Source organism: Salvelinus namaycush, chromosome 26 (assembly GCF_016432855.1).
Source record: "Salvelinus namaycush isolate Seneca chromosome 26, SaNama_1.0, whole genome shotgun sequence".
Classification (NCBI taxonomy): domain Eukaryota; kingdom Metazoa; phylum Chordata; class Actinopteri; order Salmoniformes; family Salmonidae; genus Salvelinus; species Salvelinus namaycush.
The window spans coordinates 40,121,378-40,135,425 of record NC_052332.1 but is presented as its reverse complement, the minus strand read 5'-3'; the positions used below and the strand labels follow the sequence as shown (position 1 = coordinate 40,135,425).

At 44.5% G+C, this 14,048-nt stretch overlaps 1 protein-coding gene across 1 annotated transcript in view; it reads right to left on the bottom strand.

The window, feature by feature from the left end:
* The window catches only part of synj1 (synaptojanin 1), a 120,216-nt gene that overhangs the window by 65,811 nt on the left and 40,357 nt on the right, over positions 1–14,048 (bottom strand). Inside the window, exons 7-9 of the mRNA XM_038965429.1 lie at positions 9,300–9,361; positions 5,016–5,112; positions 3,615–3,790 (exon numbers count right to left, since the gene is read on the bottom strand). Of these exons, the coding sequence (XP_038821357.1) occupies positions 3,615–3,790; positions 5,016–5,112; positions 9,300–9,361 (335 nt within the window). The remainder of the gene's footprint in view (positions 1–3,614; positions 3,791–5,015; positions 5,113–9,299; positions 9,362–14,048) is intronic.

Genomic DNA, 14,048 nt, shown 5'->3' with positions numbered 1-14,048 from the left:
TCTGATCTGGACATGGAGACTGTGAAGGGACCTCTGCTGACATGTCTTGTGGGGTATCTATGGGTGTCTGATCTGGACATGGAGACTGTGAAGGGACCTCTGCTGACATGTCTTGTGGGGTATCTATGGGTGTCTGATCTGGACATGGAGACTGTGAAGGGACCTCTGCTGACATGTCTTGTGGGGTATCTATGGGTGTCTGATCTGGACATGGAGACTGTGAAGGGACCTCTGCTGACATGTCTTGTGGGGTATCTATGGGTGTCTGATCTGGACATGGAGACTGTGAAGGGACCTCTGCTGACATGTCTTGTGGGGTATCTATGGGTGTCTGATCTGGACATGGAGACTGTGAAGGGACCTCTGCTGACATGTCTTGTGGGGTATCTATGGGTGTCTGATCTGTGTGCTAGTCTTATGAACAGACAGACTCGGTACTTTCAACATGTCAATACCGTTCAACAAAGACAAGTAGTGATGCATGTCAATCTCTCCTCTACTTTGAGCCAGGAGAGATTAACTTGCAAGTCATTGATGTTAGTTCTCTGTGTATATTTAAGGGCCAGGTGCACTGCTGTTCTGGGTCAACTGTAATTTGCCTACGTCCCTTTTTGTGACACTTGACCATATGACTGGACAGTCGTCCAGCTGCGACAGAACTAGGGCCTGTAAGGACTTGTTAAGTTCATAGTGTTGGTAAGAAGGCAGAGCAGTGATTTATTATAGACAGACTTCTCCCCCATCTTAGCTACTGTTGTATCAATATGTTTTGACCATGACAGTTTACGATCCAGAGTTACACCAAAAAGTTTAGTCACCTCAACTTGTTCAATTACCACATTATTGTTAATGGAATTTATATGTTTAAATGAATGATTAGAATATTCCACCCTGAAACTATATATATAATTGTATGAAATTGATTAGAATCATAAAAGTATTCTTAATGATGTGTGTAGGTTTAGTCAGAATTAGGGTAAAACAATATATCTGTACAATTAATCTTTATAGTATCTTAAACACAGACTGTCTGAGCAAGATTGGGTGCAGACCTACTGTTTGTGTGGAAGTATGTGCGTAGGATATATCTACTGTTTGTGTGTCAGTATGTGCGTAGGATACCTACTGTTTGTGTGGAAGTATGTGCGTAGGATACCTACTGTTTGTGTGTCAGTATGTGCGTAGGATATCTACTGTTTGTGTGGAAGTATGTGCGTAGGATATCTACTGTTTGTGTGGAAGTATGTGCGTAGGATATCTACTGTTTGTGTGGAAGTATGTGCGTAGGATACCTACTGTTCGTGTGGAAGTATGTGTGTAGGATATCTGCTGTTTGTGTGGAAGTATGTGTGTAGGATACCTACTGTTTGTGTGGAAGTATGTGCGTTGCTATAAAATGGATGTCTTTGTATTGTGGACTGGAGAACGTTCTCGTTAATAAACTGTACTGACCTTTTGCATAAACTGGGTCTTTGACTAATTATTATTATTATGGTCTTACAAACCTCGGGGATTGATTGATGGTCAAAGCTATTGAGTATTAGTTATTATCATTGGGATTGAAAATTCTCGTGACAATTATTCATTACAAGTTTTAGTTGAGGTTTAGGGTTTAGTGAATGGTTTGTCCCAAATACAACGCTTTTAGTTTTGGAAATATTTAGTACTATCTTATTGAGGTCTGGCAAACTCTACCTGGAGGTATGTCCAACTCTACCTGGAGGTATGTCAAACTCTACCTGGAGGTATGTCAAACTCTACCTGGAGGTATGTCAAACTCTACCTGGAGGTATGTCAAACTCTACCTGGAGGTATGTCAAACTCTACCTGGAGGTATGTCAAACTCTACCTGGAGGTATGTCAAACTCTACCTGGAGGTCTGGCAAACTCTACCTGGAGGTCTGGCAAACTCTACCTGGAGGTCTGGCAAACTCTACCTGGAGGTATGTCGAACTCTACCTGGAGGTATGCCGAACTCTACCTGGAGGTATGCCGAACTCAACCTGGAGGTCAACTCTACCTGGGAGGTCAACTCTACCTGGGAGGTCAACTCTACCTGGGAGGTCAACTCTACCTGGGAGGTCAACTCTACCTGGGAGGTCAACTCTACCTGGGAGGTCAACTCTACCTGGGAAGTATGCCGAACTCTACCTGGGAAGTATGCCGAACTCTACCTGGGAAGTATGCCGAACTCTACCTGGGAAGTATGCCGAACTCTACCTGGGAAGTATGCCGAACTCTACCTGGGAAGTATGCCGAACTCTACCTGGGAGGTATGCCGAACTCTACCTGGGAGGTATGCCGAACTCTACCTGGGAGGTATGCCGAACTCTACCTGGAGGTATGCCGAACTCTACCTGGAGGTATGTCAAACTCTACCTGGAGGTCAACTCTACCTGGAGGTCAACTCTACCTGGAGGTATGCCGAACTCTACCTGGAGGTCTGGCAAACTCTACCTGGAGGTCTGGCAAACTCTACCTGGAGGTCTGGCAAACTCTACCTGGAGGTATGCCGAACTCTACCTGGAGGTCTGGCAAACTCTACCTGGAGGTCTGGCAAACTCTACCTGGAGGTCTGGCAAACTCTACCTGGAGGTATGCCGAACTCTACCTGGAGGTATGCCGAACTCTACCTGGAGGTATGCCGAACTCTACCTGGAGGTATGCCGAACTCTACCTGGAGGTATGCCGAACTCTACCTGGAGGTCAACTGTACCTGGAGGTCAACTGTACCTGGAGGTCAACTGTACCTGGAGGTCAACTGTACCTGGAGGTCAACTCTACCTGGAGGTCAACTCTACCTGGAGGTCAACTCTACCTGGAAGTCTGGCAAACTCTACCTGGAGCAGCCTAGACAGCTGCCCTGGGGAATTCCTGATTCTACCTGGATTATGTTTGAGAGGCTTCCATTAGAGAACACCCTCTGTGTTCTGTTAGACAGGTAACTCTCTATCCACATTATAACAGGGGATTTAAAGCAATAAACACATGTGTTTTTTTCAGCAGCAAAATATGAACAATAAATGTCAAAAGCTGCACTGAAGTTTTAACAAAAAGAAAAACAGCTGCCACAATGTTCTTAACTATTTATTTCATTTGTGTTAGTTCCTTACATGTTGAGTGCCCTTCCCTTATAAGCGTGTTGAAAGTCAGTTCATTTGTTTATTGTGAAATACCATTCTATCTGGTAAAAACAAATATCCTAAAGTTTACTAAGGGTCAGTAGCAGGCTGATTGGTCAGCTGTTTGAGCTTCCCTTTTTTGGGGGGGTAACGGGAATAGTTTTTGCTTCCCTCCAGGCCTGAGGGAACACAATTTCCTGTAGGCTTAGATTGAAGAGATTGCAAATAGGAGTGGCAATATAGTCCGCTACCATCTTCAAATCATTTTCCATCCAAGTTGTCGGTTCTAGGTGGTTTATCATTATTGATAGACATTTTTTTTTTAAATTAAATAAATAACCTTTTACACACACTAAATTGCAACGCTTGTCTTTCATAATCTGGTCAGTTATACTTGGATGTGTAGGTTCGGCATTTGTTGCTGGCGTGTGTGTGTGTGTGTGTGTGTGTGTGCGTGTGTTTGTGCGTGTGTGTGTCTGTGTGTGGTCTCACTTGGTAACCCCGGTCTCTCCAGAGTAGTAGAAGAAGCTACAGTCATCCAGAAACTTGTTGAGCTGAGGTTTGAGGACACTGTGGAGTTTGTCAGCTTTACCGCCCTTCACCATCTGATGGTAGTCAAAGTTAATCATCTTCACAGCTCCGGCGTGTTCGGACGCCTTCAGGTGACTCTGACAGAGACGGGAGGGGACGGACACATTTAAGATCCTAAAAAACACCCGCTAAAAGCAGAAGACAATTTTTTTTATCTGAAATCTGCTTCAGGTACATGAACCCTGGAGAATGTAAGGTTAGATGTATCTGTAATGCTTTGTTGACTGGGGTTAGGGTTGGGGTTATAGTAAAGTTAGATGTATCTGGAGTGCTTTGTTGACTGGGGTTAGTGTTGGGGTTATAGTAAGGTTAGATGTATCTGGAATGCTTTGTTGACTGGGGTTATAGTAAGGTTAGATGTATCTGGAGTGCTTTGTTGACTGGGGTTAGGGTTGGGGTTATAGTAAGGGTAGATGTATATGGAGTGCTTTGTTGAGCATGTGTTCTCCCTACTTCATGCTGAACAGGTTAGGGATAGGAGGAAGGGTTATAGAAGAGGTAGGGGTTAAGGGTTATAGGAGGGGTTAGGGGTTAAGGGTTATAGGAAGGGTAGGGGTTAAGGGTTATAGGAGGGGTTAGGGGTTAAGGGTTATAGGAGGGGTAGGGGTTAAGGGTTATAGGAGGGGTTAGGGGTTATAGAAGAGGTAGGGGTTAGGGGTTAAGGGTTATAGGAGGAGTTAGGGGTTAAGGGTTATAGGAGGGGTAGGGGTTAAGGGTTATAGGAGGGGTTAGGGGTTATAGAAGAGGTAGGGGTTAGGGGTTAAGGGTTATAGGAGGAGTTAGGGGTTAAGGGTTATAGGAGGGGTAGGGGTTAAGGGTTATAGGAGGGGTTAGGGGTTAAGGGTTATAGGAGGGGTTAGGGGTTAAGGGTTATAGGAGGGGTTAGGGGTTATAGAAGAGGTAGGGGTTAGGGGTTAAGGGTTATAGGAGGAGTTAGGGGTTAAGGGTTATAGGAGGAGTTAGGGGTTAAGGGTTATAGGAGGGGTAGGGGTTAAGGGTTATAGGAGGGTTTAGGGGTTAAGGGTTATAGGAGGGGAAGGGGTTAAGGGTTATAGGAGGAGTTAGGGGTTAAGGGTTATAGGAGGGGTTAGGGGTTATAGAAGAGGTAGGGGTTAGGGGTTATAGAAGAGGTAGGGGTTAAGGGTAATGGGAGGGGTTAGGGGTTATAGAAGAGGTAGGGGTTAAGGGTTATAGGAGGGGTTAGGGGTTATAGAAGAGGTAGGGGTTAAGGGTTATAGGAGGGGTTAAAGGTTATAGAAGAGGTAGGGGTTAAGGGTTACAGGAGGGGTAGGGGTTATGTACCTGGAATGCTTTGCTGAGCATGTGTTCTCCCTCCTTCATGCCTAGCAGGTTGATGATCACCTGTTTCCCATACAGCCTCCTCAGAGCACTGAAGTGTCTGGAACACAGTCACATACACAGGTGAGATATCACTCTGGAACACAGTCACATACACAGGTGAGATATCACTCTGGAACACAGTCACATACACAGGTGAGATATCACTCTGGAACACAGTCACATACACAGGTGAGATATCACTCTGGAACACAGTCACATACACAGGTGAGATATCACTCTGGAACACAGTCACATACACAGGTGAGATATCACTCTGGAACACAGTCACATACACAGGTGAGATATCACTCTGGAACACAGTCACATACACAGGTGAGATATCACTCTGGAACACAGTCACATACACAGGTGAGATATCCCTCTGGAACACAGTCACATACACAGGTGAGATATCACTCTGGAACACAGTCACATACACAGGTGAGATATCACTCTGGAACACAGTCACATACACAGGTGAGATATCACTCTGGAACACAGTCACATACACAGGTGAGATATCCCTCTGGAACACAGTCACATACACAGGTGAGATATCCCTCCCACAGACCCCCCCCCCCCGCCTCCCCAGAAGATGACACCTGAGAGTCAGAGGCATTACGACATCGTCAAAGGAACCAGCCTCAGTGAAGACCCACTCAGACAGTAGACCCCACTACAGAGAAGACCCCACTACAGAGAAGACCCCACTACAGACAGAAGCCCCACTACAGACAGAAGAACCCACTACAGAGAAGCCCCACTCAGACAGTAGAACCCACTACAGAGAAGCCCCACTCAGACAGTATACCTCACTACAGAGAAGCCCCACTACAGAGAAGACCCCACTCAGACAGAAGCCCCACTCAGACAGAAGACCCCACTCAGACAGAAGACCCCACTACAGAGAAGCCCCACTCAGACAGAAGACCCACTCAGACAGAAGACCCACTCAGACAGAAGCCCCACTCAGACAGAAGCCCCACTCAGACAGTAGAACCCACTACAGAGAAGACCCACTACAGAGAAGACCCACTACAGAGAAGACCCACTCAGACAGGGGATATTACAGGTGTATGTAATGGTTAACAGTCAAGGTAACAACCACCTAGTACACTGAACAAAAACATAAAACACAACATGCAACAATTTCAAACATTTTACTGAGTTACAGTTCATATCAGGAAATCAGTCAATTTAAATGAATTCATGAGGCCCTAATCTATGGATTTCACGACTGGGAATACAGATATACATCTGTTGGTTATGTGTACAGATCCTTGTGTCACGGGGCTGTGCCTTATCCTGCTGAATCATGAGGTGATGGCGGTGGATGAATGGCACGACAACGGGCCTCAGGATCTCGTCACAGTATTTAAGTGTGTTCATTGTCCGTAGCTTATGTCTGCCCATACCATAACCCCAGAGCAGGGCACCGGTCGCCCCCACACGACCCCATACACGCTGTCTGACACCCGGTACAGTTGGAATCCGTGAAGAACACACTTCCCCATCAAAAGTAGCTTTTCCCCCACTGAAGTCAGTTACAATGTGAACCTGCAGTCAGATCAGCACCCTGGTGAGGTGTGCAGGTGAGCTTCCCTGAGACGATTTCTGACAGTTTGTGCAGAAATTCTTCGTTTGTGCAAAGCCACAGTTCATTAGCTATCCGGGTGGCTGGTCTCAGATAAACCCCGCAGGTGAAGAATCTGGATGTGGAGGTCCTGGGCTGGCGTGGTTACACGTGGTCTGCGGTTGTGAGGCCGGTTGTACGTACTGCCAAATTCTCTAAAACAACGTTGGAGGCGGATTATGGTAGAGAAACAAACATTAAATTATCTGGCAACAGCTCTGGTGGACATTCCTGCAGTCAGCATGCCAATTGCACGCTCCCTCAAAACTTGAGACATCGGTGGCTTTGCTTTGTGTGACAAAACTGCACATTTTTGGGGCCATTTTATTGTCCCTGGCACAAGGTGCACCTGTGTAATGATCATGCTATTTTTAATCACCCTTTTTTTTTTTATATGCCACACCTGTCAGGTGGATGGATTATCTTGTAAAAGCAGAAATGCTCACTAACAGGGATGTAAACAAATTTATGCACAAAATTTGACAAATACGTTTTTTGTGCATTTGGAAAATGTCTAGAATCTTGAATTTCAGCTCATGAAACATGAGAACAACACTACATATTGCGTTTATATTTTTTATTCAGTAAAGTAGCATTTAAATCCTACTGCAGCCTTGCTAATGTCAACAAGACTAGTGTTTAATGTCTCTCTCTCTCTGTGTGACCTAGTAGAAGTAGTCAGACACCCTATTCCCTCTGTAGTGCACTATCCCCAGTATGACTCTGGTCCAAAGTAGTGCACTATCCCCAGTATGACTCTGGTCCAAAGTAGTGCACTATCCCCAATATGACTCTGGTCCAAAGTAGTACACTATCCCCAGTATGACTCTGGTCCAAAGTAGTGGACTATCCCCAGTATGACTCTGGTCCAAAGTAGTGCACTATCCCCAGTATGACTCTGGTACAAAGTAGTGGATTATCCCCAGTATGACTCTGGTCCAAAGTAGTGCACTATCCCCAGCATGACTCTGGTCCAAAGTAGTACACTATCCCCAGTATGACTCTGGTCCAAAGTAATGCACTATCCCCAGTATGACTCTGGTCCAAAGTAGTACACTATCCCCAATATGACTCTGGTCCAAAGTAGTGAACTATCCCCGATATGACTCTGGTCCAAAGTAGTGCACTATCCCCAGTATGACTCTGGTCCAAAGTAGTGAACTATCCCCGATATGACTCTGGTCCAAAGTAGTGCACTATCCCCAGTATGACTCTGGTCCAAAGTAGTGCACTATCCCCAATATGACTCTGGTCCAAAGTAGTGCACTATCCCCAGTATGACTCTGGTCCAAAGTAGTGCACTATCCCCAGTATGACTCTGGTCCAAAGTAGTGCACTATCCCCAATATGACTCTGGTCCAAAGTAGTGCACTATCCCCAGTATGACTCTGGTCCAAAGTAGTGCACTATCCCCAGTATGACTCTGGTCCAAAGTAGTGAACTATCCCCAGTATGACTCTGGTCCAAAGTAGTGCACTATCCCCAGTATGACTCTGGTCCAAAGTAGTGCACTATCCCCGATATGACTCTGGTCCAAAGTAGTGCACTATCCCCAGTATGACTCTGGTCCAAAGTAGTGCACTATCCCCAGTATGACTCTGGTCCAAAGTAGTACACTATCCCCAGTATGACTCTGGTCCAAAGTAGTGCACTATCCCCAGTATGACTCTGGTCCAAAGTAGTGCACTATCCCCAGTATGACTCTGGTCCAAAGTAGTGCACTATCCCCAATATGACTCTGGTCCAAAGTAGTGAACTATCCCCAGTATGACTCTGGTCCAAAGTAGTACACTATCCCCAGTAGGACTCTGGTCCAAAGTAGTGCACTATCCCCAGTATGACTCTGGTCCAAAGTAGTGCACTATCCCCAATATGACTCTGGTCCAAAGTAGTGCACTATCCCCAATATGACTCTGGTCCAAAGTAGTACACTATCCCCAGTATGACTCTGGTCCAAAGTAGTACACTATCCCCAGTATGACTCTGGTCCAAAGTAGTACACTATCCCCAGTATGACTCTGGTCCAAAGTAGTGCACTATCCCCAGTATGACTCTGGTCCAAAGTAGTACACTATCCCCAGTAGGACTCTGGTCCAAAGTAGTACACTATCCCCAGTATGACTCTGGTCCAAAGTAGTGCACTATCCCCAGTATGACTCTGGTCCAAAGTAGTGCACTATCCCCAGTATGACTCTGGTCCAAAGTAGTGCACTATCCCCAGTATGACTCTGGTCCAAAGTAGTACACTATCCCCAGTATGACTCTGGTCCAAAGTAGTGGACTATCCCCAGTATGACTCTGGTCCAAAGTAGTGCACTATCCCCAGTATGACTCTGGTCCAAAGTAGTGGACTATCCCCAGTATGACTCTGGTCCAAAGTAGTGGACTATCCCCAGTATGACTCTGGTCCAAAGTAGTGGACTATATAAGGATAATATGATGCCATTTGGGATGCACCCAGTGTCCAGTCTTATCTGGTGGCCCAGAACTTTCCTTTTAACCAACTGCTTCAGTATGAAGCACATCATCCAGAGGAAGGGCTGTGTCTCCTCTCATCTCGTCACACTACTATAAGGTTTACACAGCTAACAGACTGAGGGGAAACTAATTACCTCTCAAAAGCCGGTGCGTTGGCCTCGTACCCTCTGGAGAGCTTGACACGATGAGAGCCCACCTTTAGGAGAGAGACAGGGAGAGAGACAGGGAGAGAGACAGGGAGAGAGACAGGGAGAGAGAAAGAGGGCGAGAGAGAGAAAGACAGCAGGGTCATGTGGTTATCCTCTGTAGTACCCAGATACACCCGTTACTAGGGAGTCAAATGAACACACCAAGGTTATTATAGTAAACAAAAACTAAATCATGAAGAAAAAATGTACTATTCAGTACACTGAATTAAAATAATTAACAAACCTGTTTGGGAGACTAAAACTTTACCTCAACTATTATATTAGACTCCAAAACGAATTAAAAACATAAATACATTTGCACAATGACCACTTGTCTCTCAAATACATCGTTACAGTCGTTGGTTGTCTAGCTAGTGAATTTTAGCCATGTTAGCATAGATGTGACATGACTCAAAACTAGAGGTCGACTAGGGTCGATTTCAAATTTTCTTAACAATTGGTAAAATCGGCCTTTTCGGACACCGATTATGGCCGATTAAATTGCAATCCACGAGTAAACTGCGTGGCAGGCTGACCACCTGTTACGCGAGTGTAGCGTCAAAAGGAACCTTGTGGCTGCAATGAACCAAGGTAAGTTGCTAGCTAGCATTTAACTTATCTTATAAAAATCAATCAATCATAATCACTAGTTAACTACACATGGTTGATGATATTACTAGGTTAACTAGCGTGTCCTGCGTTGCATATAATCAATGCGGTGCCTGTTAATTTATCCTCGAATCACAGCCTAATTCAACTTCGCCAAACGGGTGATGATTTAACAAAAGCGCATTCTCAAAAAAAGCACATTCGTTTCACGAATGTACCTAACCATAATCATCAATGCCTTTCTTAAAGTCAATACACAGAAGTATATATTTTTTTAAACCTGCATATTTAGTTAAAATAATCGCATGTTAGCAGGCAATATTAACTAGGGAAATTGTGTCAATTCTCTTGCGTTCAGTGCAAGCAGAGTCAGGGTATATGCAGCAGTTTGGGCCGCCTGGCTCGTTGCGAACTGTGTCACTTCCTAACAAAGACAATCATTCATTTGCCAGAATTTTACATAATTATGACATAACATTGAAGGTTGTGCAATGTAACAGCAATATTTAGACTTAGGGATGCCACCCGTTCGATAAAATACGGAACGGTTCTGTATTTCACTGAAAGAATAAACGTTTTGTTTTTTCTAAATGATAGTTTCCGGATTTGACCATATTAATGACCAAAGGCTCGTATTTCTGTGTGTTTATTATATTATAATAAAGTCTATGATTTGATATTTGATAGAGCAGTCTGACTGAGCGGTGGTAGGCAGCAGCAGGCTCGTAAGCATTCATTCAAACAGCACTTTCTTGCGTTTGCCAGCAGCTCTTAGCAATGCTTGAAGCACAGCGCTGTTTATGACTTCAAGCCTATCAACTCCCGAGATTAGGCTGGCAACACTATAGTGCCTATAAGAACATCCAATAGTCAAAGGTATGTGAAATACAAATGGTATAGAGAAATAGTCCTATAATTCCTATAATAACTACAACCTAAAACTTCTTAATTGGGAATATTGAACCACCAGCTTTCATATGTTCTCATGTTCTGAGCAAGGAACTTAAACGTTAGCTTTCTTACATGGCACATAATGCACTTTTACTTTCTTCTCCAACACTGTGTTTTTGCATTATTTAAACCAAATTGAACATGTTTCATTATTTATTTGAGACTAAATAGATTTTATTTATGTATTATATTAAGTTAAAATAAAAGGGTTCATTGTTCATTCAGTATTGTTGTAATTGTCATTATTACAAAATAATATAAAAAAATATATATATAAAAGGAAAAAAAACTGCCGATTAATCGGTATCGGCTTTTTCTGGTCCTCCAATAATCGGTATCGGCGTTGAAAAAAATCCTAATAGGTCGACCTCTTGTCAAAACAACATAAAAAACAAGACATGGTATCTAGAACAAGATCAAACGAGCCGAAACAAGCCACCTACGATTCCCCACATGGCTGCTGCTTGTCATTTTTTCTAGCAATCTGACCATCCAGAATCATCACACCCGTCCTTCTGCCTCTGCGATGAGCACGTATAATTTGGTCTATGGGGTATTCATGGAAAAGCATTCCAGCTGGTTGAGAGGATGCCAAGAGTGTGCAAAGCTGTTAATCAAAGCAAAGAGTGGCAACTTCGAAAATTCTCAAATATAAAAATCATATTTTAAATTGTTTAACACTTTTTTGGTTACTACATGATTCCATATGTGTTATTTCATAGGTTTTGATGTCTTCACTATTATTCTACAATGTAGAAAATAAAGAAAAACCCTTGAATGAGTGCGTGTGTCCAGACTGTTGATTGGTACTGTATATACACTGTAGATACACATCTTTAGTCAGGTTACAGACCAGTTAACTAGGTCTAAGACCCCTAGACTTAGCGAGTGCAACAATATTAGCTGGCTAGTTATTGGTTTAGTAACAGATGCTAGCAGTGTACTATATAGGGAATAGGGTGGCATAGAGCTCTGGTCTAAAGTAGTGCACTATATAGGGAATAGGGTGCCATAGGACTCTGGTCTAAAGTAGTGCACTATATAGGGAATAGGGTGGCGTAGGGCTCAGTTCTAAAGTAGTGCACTATATAGGGGAATAGGGTGCCATAGGGCTCTGGTCTAAAGTAGTGCACTATATAGGGAATATTTCAGCCATTTCAGCCTGGGTGTCTGTCACAGACAGAGAGGGACTGGCGTGTCCTAAACAGGGGTAGGATGCAGTCCTCTATTGTCCTGGTGTCTGTCAGAATCCGCATGCTATCTCTCTGGCTCCGCCTCAATCTGTCCATCTGTCCGTTTCTACCTTTCCATTACTGGCCTCTCGTTCCTTCTCTCATTTCTTGCACAGACTGAGTCACACTGAGTGAGTCACAGACGCAGCTAAGTACACACACACGGGCACACACACACACACACACACACACACACACACACACACACACACACACACACACACACACACACACACACACACACACACACACACACACACACACACACAGGCACACCCTGGCAGAATGCTCCTTGAGGCTATGCCTTCCCCCACTACAGGCCTTAGCCTGTTTCCCCCTCACCCCCTCAGCCTTCTCCGTCAAATCAACACTATCTTTCATTCTCCCCTTTGCTTCAGGTAGGTGTACCTGAACATATGATTATTTTTTTGTGTGATTTATTACCACCCATATTTTCAGTCATGCAGCTAGCCTGGGCTGGCATTACGTCACCCTCTCCCTGTCCTGTCCTGTCCTCACAGTGCTTATTAAAAGTCCAACTCTAGGTATTACCTTCCTGTTGAAAAACAATATTTTTCAAAACACAAAACACACACTTAAGGGTAACAAATAAATATATATATATGTTTTGAGCAAAATAGTGTTGTTGTTGTTTTTTTAGACACAGTTGCAGAATTCAACGTTTGGCCGTTGAAGGAGAAGGTTTGACGGTGAGAAAACAACAGAGAATAGATGGAACACCTGGACAACCTATTGAGAAGAGCCTCTTCAGTCAATCAGCCAATAAACACGCTTCTAGGGAGGCTAGAGGTCTTGAATAATTAATAATGTGTTACACAGAGGTTACTGTTACATTCTATAGGCCTAGTAACTATAGTTACCACACAGCCATGCTGCTGGAGTCTATACTGCCATGGTTTACTGCACAGCCATGCTGCTGGAGTCTATACTGCCATGGTTTACTGCACAGCCATGCTGCTGGAGTCTATACTTCCATGGTTTACTGCACAGCCATGCTGCTGGAGTCTATACTGCCATGGTTTACTGCACAGCCATGCTGCTGGAGTCTATACTGCCATGGTTTACTGCACAGCCATGCTGCTGGAGTCTATACTGCCATGGTTTACTATACACAGCCATGCTGCTGGAGTCTATACTGCCATGGTTTACTGCACAGCCATGCTGCTGGAGTCTATACTGCCATGGTTTACTGCACAGCCATGCTGCTGGAGTCTATACTGCCATGGTTTACTGCACAGCCATGCTGCTGGAGTCTATACTTCCATGGTTTACTGCACAGCCATGCTGCTGGAGTCTATACTGCCATGGTTTACTGCACAGCCATGCTGCTGGAGTCTATACTGCCATGGTTTACTGCACAGCCATGCTGCTGGAGTCTATACTGCCATGGTTGACTGCACAGCCATGCTGCTGAAGTCTCTACTGCCATGGTTTACTGCACAGCCATGCTGCTGGAGTCTATACTGCCATGGTTTACTGCACAGCCATGCTGCTGGAGTCTATACTTCCATGGTTTACTGCACAGCCATGCTGCTGGAGTCTATACTGCCATGGTTTACTGCACAGCCATGCTGCTGGAGTCTATACTGCCATGGTTTACTGCACAGCCATGCTGCTGGAGTCTATACTGCCATGGTTTACTGCACAGCCATGCTGCTGGAGTCTATACTGCCATGGTTTACTACACAGCCATGCTGATGGAGTCTTTACAGCCATGGTTAACTATACACAGCCATGCTGCTGGAGTCTATACTGCCATGGTTTACTGCACAGCCATGCTGCTGGAGTCTATACTGCCATGGTTTACTATACACAGCCATGCAGCTGGAGTCTATACTGCCATGGTTTACTGCACAGCCATGCAGCTGGAGTCTATACTGCC